A 19733-nucleotide genomic window follows, 5' to 3' on the forward strand; every position below is an offset into this window, starting at 1 on the left:
ATGAGCAGAGAATATGCTAGAATAAAATTTAAATATTTTATTCTTTTATGTATTCCTAGCATCTAGCATAGTTACTTATACACCATAAATATTAATAATAATAATGGCTTTTCTTCAAATATAAAGCTTTGCCTGGGAAAAAAAATAACCTCTGTGGTTAAAAGCTTGAGATAATCCCTTATATATGTGGTCAAATGATTTTTGATGAGCATTCAACGGGGAAAGGACAGTCTTTTCAACAAATGATGCTGGGAAAACTAGATATCCATATGCAAAAGAATATAGTGGGACATTACATACCAAAATCAACTCAAGCCCATCCCATATACCTAAGTTCTCATGCAAGTTGCGCTTCCACCCTTTTGGGTCTCTGAAAGAGCGGTCAGCAAGAACAAGGCAGCAAAAAGGGAGCCAAGAGAGTGGTTGATACATTTTCTAAGAAAGATTGGTATGATATGAAAAACCAAGCTATGTTCAATATAAGAAATATTGGAAAAACACTAGTCTCGAGAACTCTAGGAACCAAAATCACATCTGATGGTCTCAGGGGCTTGTTTTTGAAGTGAGCCTAGCTGATCTGCAGAATGATGAAGTTCCATTTAGAAAGTTCAAGCCGAGGTTTGAACTGGAAAAACTCATGGAGCTTCATGGTGAAGGTAGCAGTTCTGGAAAAGAAACTGGGGATGAGACAGGTACTAAAGCTGAACAACCTGACGGATATGAGCCCCCAGGCCAAGAATCTGTTTAAAATTCAGACATTTAATGGTGACAAGTAAAAAAACCTATTTGTGATACTTTAACTCAAAATGTACCAAAGACCTTAAATATAAACAGCTAAAACTTGAAAAAAATCTTAGAAGAAAATATAGGGGGAAATCTTCATGACGCTAGTTTTGGAAATAATTTCTTAGACATAACACCGACTAATGGACTATATCAACATTAAAAACATTTTGTATATGCCTGGCCAGTGTGGCTCAGCGGTTGAGCATCAACCTATGATCCAGGAGATCACAGTTTGATTCCCAGTCAGGGCACATGCCTGGGTTGCAGGCTCCATCCCAGTGGGGTGTGCAGGAGGCAGTTGATCAATGACTCTCTCATCATTGGTGTTTCTGTCTCTCTCTCTCCCTCTCCCTTCCTCTTGCTCAAATCAATTAATATATATATATTTTTAAAACACAAAACCTTTTTGTATCAAAGGACACTATCAAGTTAATGAAATGGTAACCCATGAAATGCGAGAAAACATTTACAAATCATATATCTAATAATAGATTCATATCCAGAATATATATATATATATATATATATATATATATATATATATATTTAAAAACCTAGAACTCAACAACAACAAAACAACCTGATTCAAAAGTAGGCAAAGAATTTGAATAGATATTTCCCCAACAAAGATATACAAATGGTCTACAAGCAGATGAAAAAGGGGCTTAACATCACTGACCAATAGGGGCATGCATATCAAAATCACAGTGAGATTCTACCTCACACCCATTAGGATGATTAATTCTGAAAAACAACAACAACAAACACACCAGAAAGTAACAAATGTTGTCAAGGATGTAGAAAAATTGGAACCCTCCTACACTGCTGGTGGAAATGTAAAATGGTGCAGCTGCTGTGTATAATGGTATGGTGGTTCCTCAAAATGTTAAACATGGAATTATTACGTAATCCAGAAATTTCACTTGTGTTTATATGCTCAAAAGAATTAAAGCAGGGAAACCTGCATACCCATGTTCATAGCAGCGTTATTCACAGTGGCCATAAGTGTGAAAATGACCCTAGTGTCTATAGATGAATGATAAATAGATAAACAATGGAATATTATTCAGTCTTAAAAAGGAACACAATTCTGACACATGCTAGAAAAAGCATTTGATAAAATCCAGCACCCATTTATGATAAAAACTCTGAACAAAGTGGGAATAGAGAGAACATACCTCGACATAATAAAGGCCATATATGACAAACCCACAGTCAACATCATACTCAATGGGCAAAAACTAAAAGTGTTTCCCTTAAGATCAGGAGAAAGATAGGGATGTCTGCTCTCACCGCTCTTACTTATTCAGTGTAGTAGTGAAAATTCTAGCCACAACAATCAGACAAGAACAAGAAATAAATGCCATCCAAATTGGAAAGGAAGAAGTAAAACTGTCATTATTTGCAGAAGACATGATGCTGTATATAGAAAACCCTAAGGACTCCACCAAAAATCTACTAGAACTGATAAATGAATTCAGTAAAATAGCAGGTACAAAATTAATATTCAGAAATTGGTGGCATTTTTATACACCAATTAGAAACTATCAGAAAGGGAAACTAAGAAAACAGTTCCATTTACAATTGCATAAAAAAAAAAATCTGCAAATAAATTTAACCAAGGAGGTAAAAGACTTATACTTGGAAAATTATAGAATACTGAAAAAAGAAATTGAGGAAGATATAAATAAGTGGAAGCATACACTGTGTTCATAGATAGGAAGAATTAACATCAATAAAATGTCCATACTACCCAAAGCAATCTATAGACTCAATACGATTCCTATTAAAACACCAATGGCATATTTCACAGAACTAGAACAAATATTCCAAAAATTTATATGGAAACACAAAAGACCCTGACTAGGTTCAGCAATCTTGAGAGAGAAGAACAAAGTTGGAGGTATCATGCTACCTGATATCAAACTATACTACAAGACCATATTAATCAAAATAGCATGGTACTGACATAAAAATAGGCATACAGATCAATGGGGCAAAACAGAGAGTCCATAAATAAACCCACACTTTAATGGTCAATATTTAACAAAGGAGGGAAGAACATACAATGGGGTAAAGACAGACTTCAATAAATGATGCTGGGAAAATTGGGCAGATGCATGCAAAAAAAATGAAACTAGACCATCTCTTTACACCGTGCACATGAATAAACTCAAAATGTGTTAAAGACTTAAATGTAAGCCTCGAAACCATAAAAATCCTAGAAGAAAGCATAGGTAGTAAAATCTCAAACATTTCTTGTAGCAATTTTTTTCTGATATATATCCTTGGGCAAGGGAAACAAAGGAAAAAATAAACAAATGGGACTACATCAAACTAAAAAGCTGTTGCACAGCAAAGGAAACCATCAACAAAATAAAAAGGCAATCCACTGAATGGGAGAACATATTTGCCAATGATACATCTGATAATGGGTTACTTTCCAAAATGTAAAAAAAGTTATATAACTCAATACCAAGAAAACAAACAATCCAATTAGACAATGGGCAAAGGACCTGAATAGACACTTCTCCAAAAGGACAAACAGATGGCCAATAGACATATGAAAAGATGTTCAAAGTCAGTAATCATTAGAGAAATGCAAATTAAAACCACAATGAGATATCACCTCATACTTGTCAGAATGCCTATCATCAATAAATCAACAAACAAGTATTGGCAAGGATGTGGAGAAAAGGGAACCTTCTTGCAGTTGGCGAGAATGCTGACTAGTGCAGCCACTGTGGAAAACAATATGGAGTTTCCACACAAAAATTAAAATTGGAACTGTCTTATGACCCAGCAATTCCACTTCTAGGAATATATCTGAAGAAACCCAAAACACTAATTTGAAAGAATATATGCACCCCTATGTTCATTGCAGCATTATTTACAATAGCCAAGATTTGGAAGCAGCCCAAGTGGACTGCTTGAGTGGACAAACTGTCAACAAGAACAAAAAAAGCTGTGGTACATTTACATAATGGAATACTAGTTGGCCATAAAAAGAAGGAAATCTTGCCTGGCCAGGCAGGGCTCAGCAGTTGAGCATCAACATATGATCCAGGAGATCATGGTTCAACTCCCGGTCAGGGCACGTGCCTGGGTTGCAGGCTCGATCCCCGGTTAAGGGAGTACAGGAGGCAGCCGATCAATGACGACTCTCATCATTGATGTTTCTCTCTCTCTCTCCCTCTCTGAAATCAATAAAGATATATATATGTTTGTTTGTTTGTTTTAAAAAAAGGAAATCTTACCTTTTGCGACAGCATGGATGAAACTGGAGAGTATTAGGCTAAGTGAAATAAGCCAGTCAAAGAAAGACAAGTATACCATATGATCATTTTATATGTGGAATCTAATGAACAAAATAAACTAACAAAAAAAAGAGAAATAGACTCATAGATAGAGAACAGACTGACAGCTGTCAGAGGAGAGGGGGGTCAGAGGGCTGTATGAAAAAGGTGAAGGAATTAAGAAAAAAAAGAGAAAAAAACAGACACAGACTACAGCATGGTGATTGCCAGAGGGATGGGGGGGCAGATGGGGTTTGGAAGAGGGCAAAAAGGGGATAAATGGTGGCAGAAAGAGACTTGACTTTGAGTGGTGAGTGCACAATGCAGTATGCAGATGAAGTGTTATAGAGCTGTACACTTGAAACTGTTATGGTTCTAATTAACCAGTCACCCCAATAAATTCAATAAAAAAATGAAAACTCTGACACATACTAGAGGACAAATATTGTATGACTCCACTTATATGAGGTACCTAGAATAGTAGAATTCATAGAGACAGAAAGTAAAATAGTGTATACCATTCTCCCTTGCTTAATCATTAAGCCCTCAGGACAGTGAGGTTCTGGTCTTCATCCAGTGGTCTTAACAACAGGTCCTAGGTCTATTAGCTATTGAGACAGAGTTTTCAATCAAACTAAACATAATATCTTGGCCTCGGTTGTGTTTTAGCTCCAGGCCCAGGAAAGTGAAATAATCCCACAGAACAAATCCTTGCAAAACGGACAGAACAACTCCATGGCTGACATCAGGACCAAAAGCAATGATCAATTTTCCCCTAACCTAGCACCAACCAATCAGTAGAGACCAAGATCCTAACGCTATTAGTCATCATGGTTAATGATTTTTCCCTCTATATAATCTATCCCCTGGAAGCCATTGGGGTGTCAGGTATTTGAGCATGAGCTACTTGTGACTCTGGGCATGGCGCCACATCCTTAATAAATCCTTACTTTCTTGGTTGAAATAAAATAATAAAATAAAATAAAAATAATAAAATAAAATATAAAATAAAATTTAAAATAAATAAAAATAGTAAAAAAAAATAGTGGATAACAGAGAATGAGAGGAGGGAAGAATGGGGAGTTATTGTTTAGTTGGTATACAGTTTCAGTTTGGGATGATTAAAAAGTTCCAGAAATGGGTGGTGTTGATGGTTATACACCAATGTGAATGAACTTAAGGTTCATTGAACTGTACACTTAAAAATAGTTAAAATGATAAGTTTTGTGTTATGTTTCTTTTACAATTAAAATGATAAATAAAAAGCTTGAGATGAGGTGTTACAAGGAAACCTAGTGAGACCCTATGTGAAAAGCCTTGGTACCTAGTTTTATATAATGATAGGAATCTAAAAATCTAAGATTCTAGTGTAGAGAATAAGGTATTGTTGTTTGTAAAAAATAATTCTATTTAGCAGTAAACGTGCTTAGTCTGCAACTAGGATAGACATACTTGAAGCTTTAATTGTTGTGTTATCTAAGTGCCTTCCTGCACTTCTTGGATGGGAAATATGAGAATGTACCTTCCTTAATCAAATATACAAAGTCGTGGAATAATACCAAATGCTATTCAAACTATTTTTCTTGAAAACTAACTGCCTTCCTAATGCTAACTTAATAAAATATTATTCTAATAGGTTAAAAAGAACTTATAATATTGTTAATACATCAAAATCATAAGAAGTATAAAATGTAGTTGCATCAAATTCTCAGCACAGCGCTTTTGCTGAGATGTTTATATGGTATGTCTCCTGCTACTTTGGATTACGCTTTTCATTACAGCTCTCTTATGCAGAGGAAGGCTCACTCTTGTTTCTACTGTTTTGCAGCCTCTGCATCAGGATTACTCAGAGAAGCTCAGTGTTAAACTTACCCCCCTAGAATGAAGACGAAACTCTAAAGGGCCAACTGAGAATGGCCATAGCAGGTATTGTCCTATGAATAGTAGATAAATATATTTCCCTTTCTTTTTTTTCTTTTTTTAAAAATCTTTATTGATTTCAAAGAGAGAAAGGGAGAAGGAGAGAGAAAGATAGAAAATCAATGATGAGTCATTGATGGGCTGCCTCTTGCATGCCCCCTACTGGGGATAGAGCCTGAAAACCAACCACATACCCTGACTGTGAATCAAACCGGGATCTCCTGGATCATAGGTCAATGCTCAACTGTTAAGCCACGTCTGCCAGGTTATCTTTCTCTTTCTTGATGGTCCCTGGAATAGAGAATCACATCCACTTTCACCTCTCTAGAGCTGAGCAGTCAACCTTACCATCCTAGGAAATGGCTCCTTTCCAGGGTTAAAAATTCAGCTTTGAATCCCTCTTCCCAGAGGCTTAGGGAAGCATATGTAGAAGTATTCCCTCTGTGCTCTCTAAAGTTAGCAACCACTATGACTAAGTTGCATATTCCTTGGACAGTGTGGAATTATGAGGACCTTTCCTAAAAAAGCTTGCACCTAAAGAAACTCTGTCCCTGACAGGATCTGAAATAGTAACTCAAGACAAGAAAACATATTCTGTGCTCTTAAAACCAGCTCTCCACTCCATGCTGCAGATATTCTGAAAGCCACAATGGTAAGAGTTCTGATTTATTCTCCAAATTTGGAATGATACAGTGTGCGTTACAATCAATACTGTGGTGCCCACTGGCCTGAAGCTAAGTTTAGAAGTTCCACTGTGGATCTAAATGCTGCTTTCCACTCTTGCTGCTAGAGCTTCTTAGCCCAGCTTGGGCAGGTAGGGGAAAGGAGTTAACAAGATGAAAAAAGCAAAACTCAGTGAAAGCAGGGGAAAAGCAAAATGATCTCAGAGTTATGACTGGATGTTTCAAAAAGTGTTAAGTGAAAGGCTTGAGTAGAATAGGCAGTGGTGAGAGACAGAAAGGGAAAAAGTTTCTAGAAGCTGGTGAAACACAAGGTCAGGAAAGGGCTATAGAAAAAAATATTGCTCTGCATTTAGAAGAAAAGAGAATTTGAATCTGAAAAGCAGTAATAGTAACTAGCAGGAGCTACAAAAAAGGGAAGACTTTCACATTTCCAACATTGGAGATTATATCAGGGGTCAGCAAAGCACTATTATGCTTTGCTATATTTCTTTTTATGTGAATCAACACATCAAAACACATTGTTCTCTTAGGGACAACAGGAAAAGTTACCAGATTAAGTTACCTCCATCAATCTAAAACCAATTTTACAACCTTTACAAAAATAATTTTTATGTAAATTATATATTCTGAAAAGTGTGTGACTTTTTGATTTAAGCCTCATGTTTAAAGAGTACAGTATAGCTTGGCTGGTGTGGCTCAGCAGATGAGCATCGACCTATGATCCAGGAGAAAAAGGTTCCATTCCGGGTCAGGGCACACGCCTGAGTTGTGGGCTCGATCTCCAGCAGGGGGCATGCAGGAGGCAGCCGATCAATGACTCATCATTGATGTTTCTCTCTCTCTCCCCCTCTCCCTTCCTCTCTCTGAAGTCAATAAAGATATATTAAAAAACAAAACAGTACAGTATACTTAAATGTACTCAGGACTCCTATACACTCTTCAAAAATATTGAGAATTCCAAAGAGCATGTTTATGTGGGTCAAACAACATTGTGTTAGAAATTTAAAGTGAGAGCCTTGGCTGGGTGGCTTAGTTGGTTGGAGCGTCCTCCCATACACCAAAAGGTTTTGGGTTTGATCCCCTGTCCAGCCGCATGCGGGAGGCATCTGATTGGTTTCTCTCTCTCTCTCCCCTTCCTCTCTCTGAAATCAATAAACATATCCTTATCCTTGGGTGAGAATAAAAAAAAAGAAATTAAAACTGAGACATTATTGAAACATTTATTAATAAATAACTATAACAAATCCACTACATGTTTACATAAATAGTGAAAAATAACTATATTTATAGAACACAGTTGGATCTTCACCTATGCTTTGGCATTCAATATGTTGCATATGTTGTTTTGGTTGAAGTATAGGAAGAAAATCCAGCCTCATGCAGATACATAGTTGGAAAGGGAAGGAACATTTTATTTATTTATTTATTCTAAAATTTATTTTATTGATTTTTTAGAGAGAGGGAGAAAGAGAAACATCAATGTGAGAAACATCAATCGGTTGCCTCCCTCAAGCCCCGACCTACTAGGGATCAAACCCTCAACCTAGGTATATGCACTGACTGGAAATCGAATCTGCAACCTTTTGGTGTACAGGATGATGTTCCAACCAACTGAGCCACACTAGCCAGGGCTGGGAAGAAATATTTTAATAACTTTTTCAGATAATTGTGGATATTCTTCAATACTACAATCCATACAAATTGTAGTTTCTTAAAGGTTAGTTGCAATGTGGAATCTGAAATGTTATCAATGAACTTTTTGTACTCTGTTACATTAAAATCCATTGGTCTCTTTCTTTTTTTCCTTTTAAAGCCTCACCTGAGGATATTTTTTCCATTGCTTTTCAGAGAGAGTGGGGGGGGGGAGAAAGAATCGCCGATGTGAGAAAGACACACCAATTGGTTGCCTCCCGCATGCACCCTGACAGGGGCCAGGGATAGAGCCTACAACCAAGTTATATGCCCTTGGACAAAATCGAACCCGGGACCCTTCAGTCCATGAGCCAGTGCTCTAACCACTGAGCAAAACTGACTAGGTTCCATTGGTCTCTCTTAAACCTTGAATGGATGTTTTATCCATGCATGATTCTCTAACATCATGCATTGCTCATTTGGAAAATACTGGTTTACTGATTTATGCAGATCTTTCAAATTTTAACACATTTCACTGTACAATTTCAAGCAAGCACATTTGTTAATATCACAACCAATTTAACCAGAAATGTCTTTAAGTGTATTGGGAAGCTGTCAAGTCACAGTGGCAGATATGCTTTCTAAAACTCTAATTTTCAGTTGAAAGTTTGAGTTTTATCATTGGCAACAAATTCTTCCAGTTGTTTCCTTTGAAGTGAAAGCTTCATATATTCTTTTTTGATAAAATGCCTGCCAAATACCCAACTCTTATCATTTCAAGTAAAAATGGTGATACATGAAAAAAGTGGCTAGCTCAGCTTATAACTCCACCAACTGCACAAGTGCTTTACCATATATTTTGGTGTACAGCAGAAGTGATTTATGCATCCTCCCCATGTATCACACAGAATATTAAGAAGACATGTACTCAAGAGTTGAAATTTAATAAAAATTAGTAATTTCTACTGCTTCACCAAAAACGTTCTAAAATAAAATTGGCATTTTTAAACAGTGACTATGTAGCATTAATAAAATTGTTACTACTACAGTAATTGTTTTCCCCACTATTGCTTTTGCATCAGCAGTACAAATGTTAACACAGTAAAGAGGCAAATAATATCTTAGTTTTATTATTAGTTTTGGAATTGCTGACTGACCTCCTGAAAACATCTCAGGGACAACCAGGTGTCTGCAGACTATACTTTGAAATTAATTCTCCCCATCCCTGCTAGAGTGTAAATCCTACAATTCCAGGTTTGTTTGTTTTTGTTTGTTTTTTTTTGTCTCTCGTTCACTGATATACTTTCGGGGCCTAGATCATGCCTGGCACATTGTCGGCACTCAATAAATAGTTGTTGAATTAATTACTTAATAAACTAATTAATTAGAAATATATCATAACAGTGGAAAGCTTATAATTTACATTACTGGAAACTTTTTTAAAAGGAATAGTTTACTGATTTTTAGAGAGAGAAAGGGAGAGGGAGAGAGAGAAAGAAACATTGATAGGAGAATGCAACATCCATCGGCTAGAGAGAGAAAGGGAGAGGGAGAGAGAGAAACAAACATTGATAGGAGAATACAACATCCATCGGCTGCCTCCTGCATGCCCCCTACTGGGGACTGAGCTGGAAACCCAGGCATGTGCCCTTGACAGGGAATCAAACCAGCAACCTCCTGGTGCATGGGGCACTGCCCAACCAACTGAGCCACACCAGCCAGGGCTGGAAACTCATTTTTAAAAATTTAGTCTAGAATAAGTAAAATATACAACAGAATATCTCCCAGTTTGCCTTCCCTAAGGCAACTTAAGTTGCTTTCTCAGAGAGAACCACTGTTGTCAGTTTCTTATGTATTTTTCCAGTGATATTTTATGGATTTACAAACATATACACAAGCATATTCCTTTCTTCCTTCACACATATGGTGGTATACTATATACAGTATTGACTGCATCATGCTTTTTTAAAAGTAAACTTTTTCTTTTGGAAAATTTTAGATTTACAGAAATGTTTCAGAGATTCTTGTATGCTCTTTACTTGCTTCTACTGATTTCAACATCTTAAATAACCATAGTACCATGTCAAAACTAAGAAATTAACATTGCTACAGTATTATTAACTAAATTACAGAACATATTCAGATTTCACTAGTTACGTCCTTTCAGTTCTGGGGTCTAATTCAGGATACCATATTACATTTAGTATAGTGCTTTTTCCCCCCTTGAAATGTATTTTGAAGGTTGCCTCATTCTCTGTAGAATGACTACTTGGAAGTGGAATTTTAAGGCCAATAATTACGCGCATTTAAAAATTACCAAATCCCTTTCCCTCAAAGAAATTACAATACCCTTCTAACCAGTCCCCATGTGATTTGAGGGTTGCAATTTTTTTTTATTGTTAAAAATATTACAAATGTCCCCTTTTTCCCCCAATAACCCCTTCCACCCCACACCCACTCCCCGCCCCAGGCCTTCACCACACTATTTGTCTGTGTCCACGGGTTATGCATATATGCACAAATTTCTTTGAAGTTCCAAGATTAAGATGGGGGACTGAATGAAGGTGATAAATGTAAAATAGTCAAAAATTTTTTGCACACTTCAAAATAATTATTCTTATTGTACTGGCACAAATACACATAACAATGCATGATTTACATTATACCAATAATTTATTGTACCAAGACCCACATATATAGTTAGTTCCTCTTAGTACCACTAGGGGGCTCTGCTGGAAGGGTTTCTATTTTAGCCCATTTAGGGAAAGGTTTCCAGATGATGATTTAGAATTCTGAACTCTTAAAACTTGAAAGAGATCATCTAATCCAGCTTTCTTATTTTGCAGATGAGGAAACCAAGGTTGGCCAAGACTGCTGGCATTGAGAGCTGGAATCAAAAATCTCTTCTAAGTTCCTGTGGCAGGAGTTCAAGAAACATTTTTGCCATGTGCCTCCACTGAATGAATGACTCCCTGTAGCTCTTTTTTGCTGCCACAATCTTAGTAATTTTTGATAAGAGTGTATTTGTGATATTTTTCTAATAGGATACTTGACTGATTGGCTGGGTGAAAGAAGTGTAATGAAATATAAACCTCTAAATAACGTTTGCTTATTCCAAATGTTCTATTCAAAGTACCTCTCAGCAACAGTACTTACTGTAAATCCTAACAACCACTTTCGCATTGCCTCTCAAGCTTACTTGTTAAAACATTTTACTCTTATCTTTACTCATTTATTTATTCAATATTTATTGAGTGCCTACTAGCACCAGATACTGTTGTAGACCCTAGACTTACGGAATTAAAGCTGCCCTTCTCACCCAAGAAGCATCTATTTCTCCACTTTTCACTTTTACACTCCTTAGTTCAATGGTTCTCATCCTATGGTCCCTGAACCAACAGCAGGAGGAGCAGCATCTGGGGACTTGTCACAAATGCAAATTATTAGGCCCATCCCTCACTCCAGGGATGGGGCCCAGCAATCCTTTTTTTTCTTTTAAACAAACAAGGTCTGAATGGATTCCAATGTACACTGACGTTTAAAAACTACGGTTTTAGTTCCACAGCTCGCTATTATCTAAGCAGGTGAAAGATCAACATCCGCCTTCTAAACCACCACAGGCATCCCCACAGCGTTCCCGTCTCAAATACACCTGACGGGACCCAACACTGACCGTACCTAATTCAATGATTTGTAGTACCTGGCACGACGGTAATAATAGTGGCACTGTAATGGCTTCAGAACAAAAACGGACCGCGGTGGATTTTCTGGGCCTATACCAGCAAAAAAATGGGCTGGACTGAGTTCTGGGGCAGCGTTTTTCATCCACTAAACACTGCCAGGCACATCGAGCCCGTGGGTTCTGGGTCTGGCTGAGTCAGGGCGGTGCTCCGCTCCGTGTGGGGCCGTGTGAACCCGTCAGGTCGGACTCCAGCCCTTTCGTCAGCGGATAGAGGCTGGAAGCCCCGACCATACCACAGTGGTTCGAAGAGGGGAGGAGGAGCGGGAGACGGCTCAGGAGGCCCACGAAGGACTCGCCAGCGGGGAAGCCGCGCCCTCCAGGCCCCAGACGCCCGCAGGGCGGAGCCACGCGGCCGCGGCTCCGGAGACGCGCCGCACAGCGCGCGGCGCGAGGCTCGCGGCTCAGCCGTACGGCGCTACAACGGGAGCGGCTGCGCCGCCCGGTCAGGTCAGCGTCGTGCGCATGCGCGGACGCGGCGCCATTTTGGTGGCCGGGCGCGGAGGTGATTCCATACTGAAGAGAGCGCGGCGGCCGGGGTGGCAGTGGCAGTGTTCGTGTGCTCGGGTGTGAATCGCCGAGGGAGGAGGCAGTGGAGGAGGAGGTGGCGGCGGTGGCGGTGGTCGTAGCGGTGGCGGAGGAGGCGGGTACGAATCAGCTGCGGGCGGAGACATGGCCAACATCGCGGTGCAGCGAATCAAGCGGGAGTTCAAGGAGGTGCTGAAGAGCGAGGAGGTCAGAAATGAACTCCGGGATATCCCCCACCTCCGCCCTGGGCGGGAGGGCCCTGCTAGCGGCGACTCCCAATATCCCGGGTAACCCCCGGCTGGCCCTTCTCGCGGGCCGCCCTTCTGCCCGTGGGGAACCAGCAGTCTCCCCCCCCCCCTTCCGCCGCCTTCCCCTCCCTTCCCTGGGCCCTGGGATGGACGGTCTCGCGAGCGGGTGGTGTGGAGAGGAACACGGTTTGCGGGGCAGATGCAGAAGGGGGTACTTGTCGGCGAGGTGTGAGCTCTAGAGAGAGCCCCGAGGCAATGGCAGCAGCTAGAAGTGTGGCTGTAGGGTGAAGAGGGAGCAGGCCGAGCCTGAGAAAACCCGGGAAGTGGGTTGGGGGAAGGGGAAAGGTAACTGGATCCGGGGAGCCGCGGTGCTCAAAGGCCCACACTTTTAAGGGTATTCTGGGTTATAGCCTGTGGCCTCCACTGTCCTTTCCGTAGGGAAGGCGCTATCAGAGTTCTGAGGTATTGATGAAAGAAGAAGGACGTTCAGAGTTACTCCCTCTAAGTTGCGTGTTGGGAGAGAAGGAGGGACATAATGGGATACTATCGTATGGGGAGGGGGGGATAAGGGAATTTTCATCTGAGATAGAATATTAATTCCATACTAGACCATTATCTCATTTTCATTTACCCCCAAGTCCTACGCCCCTTTTCTGTTGACACCTAAAGCTTTTAACTGGGTAAAGGCGAGTTGTTTGGTGTATTAAAGGCATTTAAATATTTTTAGCTAGGAAAAAATAATGGAGAGTATGAGAAGCTTATTTCAGAACATTACTTACAAGTTACAGAAGTTACAGATCAGAGAGCCTTTCTTAAGACAATGCCACTATGACTGTGTTGTGCCATGAAACTTCATTATGATGTGTCCCTCATAGTTGATCCTTGCTTTTGAAAAACAACCCTATTAAAAACATGGGATTTCACCCGATTAACAACTATTTCCTTTTTAAGTGAATAGGTGTATCATAACATACCTGAATTGATTTAAAAAAAATTTTTTTGTCTCAAGCTGCTCTTGAGTCCCGCAGAATTTAGATACTCTAGTGTTGGTCACATTTATTTAATAGATACTGAAAATATTCTAGTAATTTGACTCAAGACCATGCAAGTATCAGTACAATTTTTCATACCCAAATCAAGAATGCCAGGTTGTTTTTCATCCGTTTAACAAAGAAAGATTAAAAAACAATACTGGAATGGTGGTTATTTTCAAGATGTCACATACCAACCATTGTTGAGTGTATTGTTGCTGTTTGTATTTTTCTCTTATGTTGGTACTTTTATAATATCAATGATTTGTAAAATTCAGCATTTTAAGTATGTGATGAGTAATTGAAATACAGGGTTGGGCAAAATAATATAGGTTTACTATGCCATTGTGACATTCTTTTGAGTTAAGAAAGCTGTTGTAATAATCATAACCTGCATGTCTTTTTCCATATGAGTAACTGTAAACTACTTTTTGCCCACCCCTGTATATCTGATAGCACTTGAGCTTTATTTGTGCCAGTCTGTAGTGGGTGGTTATGTATCTTTCCAATTAGACATGGAGAAAATAGTTTAAAATTATTTTAAAATGACAAATACAAGTAGATTTATTGAATGTAGCAGTATATAGTAATAATCAGTTTTACAGAGCATGTGTATGAACTCTAACCTCTCCGTTTAAGTGCCAAAATTCTGAATGGAAGGATGACTTTGTATTTTTGTGGTACAGTGCAGAAATAGTCAAAAATGTCTGTACTGATATGAAGTGAAACAATGACTTTACTTTTTACTTAATAAGAAAATATATTCCAGGATAGTTGACCATATATATTCGTAATGAAACATTGCAGCTAATATTTTTGCCAACAGCCCCAAACATTTCTTCATTAAGGTTGTACAAGCCCAAAACTTAATATAAAACTTCTAATGCTTTATATTTTGTTACGTAAAAGTGGTAAGTTGGGGCTCTCCACTTTTCACCATGATATTCTTAGAGTCAGATAACTTAATTTTGGAATATAACTAATAGCTTTATTTGTACTAATATTTTATTTCATCTGCATTTTAATAGGGCCAGTTCTATAAGTGAATTATTTTCAACTCATTGAAGGACTTGTAGTACAGCCCATGTGTTTTCCTTTTAAGTGTGTAAATGCAGTATCTTGAGTGTTTGGTCAGCCAATCAAGTTTTTTGTTATGTCACTTATGTGAATGTCCAGTTTACCAAAGTTTAAGTTTCATATGCTTATATTGCTAAGAATACTGGGTTGATTTAAGGATTTTGTTTTGACCTTTTAAATGCCTTTATATAAAGACTGCTAATGTTTGCTGCATTCTGGCCATAAGAAGTTACAAGTGGCCCCACTTGAAGTGTGTTGTTAATTAAAAATAATATAATCTCCAAGATAAAGCAAATGTGAAAGGCAAGGTGCAGAATGTGTGGAGGAGGCCACCATTTGTATCAGAAGTGGGGGAAATGTGTATTTTTATAGGTGAAAGGATTAATGAGAAATTTATAAGATTGATTACTTCTGTGTACGGTAATTGGGTGTCTGGGGCAACAGGCATCAAAAGATCCCTTTTCTTTTGTGAACATGTCATGTTATCATGTTATTTATTCAAAATAAAAATAATAATAAGGCACCATCTAGGCCATTTTTCCTTGAGACTGTTTGGAAAGTCATCCGTGATCTGTCAGATACTAATTTTTAAATCTGAGAGAATTTTAAGTAATGTTTCAGAGTTGCTAGGAATGGAAAATTGCTTTAAAGTATATTCTGTAGTTATTCCGTGAGTTGAATTACATAAGTGAACTGTTGATTGTGAGGACATAATAAAACTATAATCTGTTAATAAGTTATTATTTACTCTAATTGTTGTTTACCATTTGTAGAGTGGCTTTCAGTACCATTTGTTTATACATTTTTGCTAATTCTCAACAGGTCTTTGAGTTAGATTTTCTACTCCTTAGATGCAAAAATTGAGATTCAGAGAAGTTAAATTATTTGTCTGCAAACATAGCTTTGGGGTTTGGATCTAAGTCTGCTTATGTTTATATTATATTGTACCATGCTGTTAAGACTTGCCAAAGATAAAGTCATGCTTTTATTTAGTTATTGAAAAATAATTGATCCTGGTTTGTATTACTAGTTAAACGATTTAAACACAACCTAATTTTTTTGTTGTTGCTCTTAATCTTCACCCAAGGATATTTTTCCATTGGTTTTTTTTTCCTTCTGTTTTTGTTTTTTAAGAGAGTGGAAGGGGGAGCAGAGAGAAACATCAGTGTGAGAGAGACACATTGATTGGTTGCCTTCCCGCACTCGCCGTGAGTGGGCCAGTAAGTGCACTTGATTGGAAATCGAACCAGCGACCGACCCTTCAGTGCATGGGCTGACACTCTACCACTGAGCCATACCAGCTAGGGCTCCACACAGCCTAGTCTAATTGTTAGTTTAAACATTAAAATAAATGTTACCTGTAATTAACTCAAAGACTTGCATTTCAGTATGCAAAATATTTTAAAATTTGAAGCTCAAATAAGTGTATATGCTTGCCCTCAAATAAATGTATATACTCTTGCTTATTCTTGTGCTTTATGGTACCTGAAGTTTTTTTGTATTGTAGCTACACTTTGTTAACATTTTCTAGGATGCTCATAGGGAATATTTAACTCTATGGCATTAACAAATTGGGTTTGATGAATACTACTACATATTGTATAAGTTTTCCTTAAGCATTTAAATGGATTTCTGTATCTATTGTAATTTAATATATTTGATCTAGATTATTTTAGATAGTAGCACAGCCACACACACACCCCCACCTCCCTACCTTCTCTTCTGCCAGTCGTAGCAATTAAAAATGTCTTCAGACACTGCAAAATATTGAGGACCTCACTGCTGTAGACAGAACTCTTCAGAAGAACATTTAAGACTATTAACTACATAAGTTGTGTAGTATAATTTATCTAAAAGATGAATTAACAGTAAAGGTACAAATAATTATATATTGTGTGGCTACTACTAGCTTTTTCTTTTTTTAATATCTTCCTTGATTTCAGAGAGAGGAAGGGAGAGGTAAAGATAGAAACATCCATGATGAGAGCGTCATTGATTGGCTGCCTCCTGCACTCCCCCTACTGGGGATTGAGCCCGAAACCTGGGCATGTGCCCTGACTGGGAATTGAACCTCGATCTCCTGGATCATAGGTCAGTGCTCAACCACTTAGCCATGCCAGCCAGGCAACTAGCTTTGAACTTTCGGTTTTATTTTAGAGAGAGAGGAAGGGAGGGAGAAAAACATCGATCAGCTGTCTCCCCTACGTGCTCCTACCAGGGATCAAACCCGTAATTTTGGTGTATGGGAAGATGCTCCAACCAACTAAACTATCCGGCTAGGACTAAACTTTCCTTTCTGATTTAAAGGAAAAGGTGCAATTCCCTAGTAAAAACCAATGTAACCAGTATCTGCACAATTTTTGAGAAGAAAGTGGTTTTTTGGTGTGTTTTTTTTTTAGCTTTATTAACCTTTGTTTCAAACTTTATTCCCAGGCTTCTTCAGCTTAATTAGCTGCAAAGAGTAATTTGTGTATAAGCAAAAACTGAAAAGAGCTGCAGTGTCCAAGGGGGCTTGGGCTTAAAAAAATTAGAGATCTAGATTTTATCAGATCTATAAACAAAATTTGAAAAAGCAGTCATAATATAAAATAGCAACTCTCAGTAACTTCTTCAAGTTTTATCTTCAGAAGTTTGTCTCAGTTCAGTTTGCTTCATTTTTGGAAGCCTCATCAAAATTCTCCATAAGCCCTGGCTGGGTGGCTCAGTTGTTTGGAGCATCATCTGGTACTCCAAAAGGTTGCAGGTTCATTTCCAGGTCAGGGGCACATATCCAAATGGCATGTTTGATCCCTGCCCACTATCCGGCGGGCGTGTGTGGAAGGCAACCAATTGATGTCTCTCTCACATCGATGTTTTTCCCTCCCTCCCTCCCTCCCTCCCTCCCTCCCTCCCTTCTCTCTCTCCCCCTCCCCCATCCCTTCCACTCCTCAGGTGAGGATTAAAAAAAATTCTCCACAAGATCTGGAACTTCATCATCATCCTCTCCTGTAGCAAGGGTGCTTTTCCATCCACAAATTGTTTGGGCAGAGCTTCAGCCAGCCTTCTTAAACTAGTCAGACTGCCTGCACCAAGCTGGTTTAAGATGCTGGGTAGCATTTCTGTCAGCTGCTTTGTCTGAGCATGGCTTGTCATGATGAAAGTGTTCGCTGCCAGAGATGCCTGAACTTTAGGGTTGTTAAAGTGGATCACTGTTCCTTGGCTTGTGAACATACTTACCTCTTCAATACCAGAGATACCGTTTACCCTTCTTTAAGGAGAACTGAAGTTTTTTTATCATCTGTTGTGCCTGTTCTGTGAACCACTTTCTTTCTATGAGCAGTTCCTTTCCCACCAATGTACACTTATGCCTGAAGTTTGACAAGTTTCTCTTGGTTCATGATAGTTTCTTTCATCTTGTTGAAGAGGAAGCAGGCCGCAGAGGGGACTAAAGTTGGTGCTCAGGGAGGCTTGGGCAGACCAGCTGAGAAGAAGCAAACACATGCGGGAGCACAAAGACGGCAGCTAGATTTCTTTGTTTTTAGTAACTTATTTATTAAATAGTGTGCCTTTTGGGATTCTGGGTGTAGGTTGAACAACGGAAGCTTATAGATTGGGTAAAAAATTAAAAATTCAAAGCCTGTCCAAGTAATACTGTTTGAGATGCATTTCTTGTTTTACTTTACTATTATAAAGACTAGTCTCTATCCATCCATCATAGATTAGCTGCATCTGGGGTTCCCTAGTATGTCACCCTTCTGTAAAGAATATACATTCTTATTTCTCAGTAAATGTTATCAGCAGTTACTGAGCATATTGACCACAGCCCCAAAAGACTTACCTGATTGGACATAGGGAGTTCTGAGGGTCTGTATATGGGGGGAGGTTCTTGAACTAGGTTTTAAAGGAAAGTTGAAATTGACCTCAAATTTCAGAAGACAGTCCCAAAGGAATTACAGGAATTACAGTAATTTGTAAGTAAGTGATCTCTTCTGTAGGCATCTGAATTGGAACCAGGGAGCAGAGATGATTGACAAAATTAGGCAAGGAACATATTTACATATTTAGAACAGAAAAGTTGTACAGGTTTAGTGTACACAAACATAGTTGTAGAGTTAGAGCACCTTTCTAAGTTTTTTCCACTGTTATCTTTGAGGCAAAAACACCTTTTCATATAAAAGAAAAATGTACATCAAATGTGACTATCACTCAAAGAAACAAATATTACCGGCACAATAGGACACCCCCCCCCCCCCCCCCCGGTCATTTTCCTGACTTCTGTAGCACCAGTAAGCTTTGAGTATGTTTAAGTAAAAGAATAGATCTGAATGCATACCATGTGATTGTTTTAATTTTGAAAGATTTTAAAAGCTTCTGTTTAATATCTTTGTTCAAAAATATGTTAATAGTATTTAGAAAATGTGTTAAAATTCATTGAATATTAGAGTTGAAAGAGACCTTAGATCCAGGCCAAACTCCTTGTCTGTTAAGATCAGGAAACTGAGGCCTGGAGAATTTGATTTGTTGACACATCTGCTTAATTTTGAACCCAGGCTTTTTCATACCAGTCCACTCCAGTCATTCTAATGGTTGCTTTATGGGACTATCCTTTTCATAAATAATATAAAAGCTGAATGCCAATAAAACTTTTAAGTACAGCAAGTGACAGTTTAATATTGAATATTGAATTTAAGTGTATTTTGCTTTTCTCTCTGGGTGTGAGAACTTAAATTTGCCCAAAGGAAGAGAGAATTTACCTTCTTAAGCATAATACAATAAATTTAGCTTAGTGATTAAGACTGTGAGCTTTGGAATTA

General features: G+C 38.5%; 1 protein-coding gene and 1 pseudogene across 2 annotated transcripts in view; one reads left to right on the top strand and one right to left on the bottom strand.

Annotated features, from left to right (window-relative positions):
• The first annotated feature begins 12288 nt into the window (after positions 1 to 12288).
• UBE2K (ubiquitin conjugating enzyme E2 K) overlaps positions 12289 to 19733 on the top strand; it is a 54455-nt gene continuing 47010 nt past the window's right edge. The window contains exon 1 of the mRNA XM_081159879.1: positions 12289 to 12791. Within this exon, the coding sequence (XP_081016005.1) occupies positions 12729 to 12791 (63 nt within the window). The 5' untranslated portion in view covers positions 12289 to 12728. The remainder of the gene's footprint in view (positions 12792 to 19733) is intronic.
• Positions 17582 to 18332, bottom strand: LOC308556449 (transcription factor BTF3-like; annotated as a pseudogene). The gene is made up of 2 exons: positions 17897 to 18332; positions 17582 to 17623 (listed from the first exon to the last, which is right to left on the bottom strand). The product of its transcript is annotated as a transcription factor BTF3-like (transcript).

Source organism: Miniopterus schreibersii (genome assembly GCF_964146895.1).
Source record: "Miniopterus schreibersii genome assembly, chromosome: 1".
Classification (NCBI taxonomy): Eukaryota; Metazoa; Chordata; class Mammalia; order Chiroptera; family Miniopteridae; genus Miniopterus; species Miniopterus schreibersii.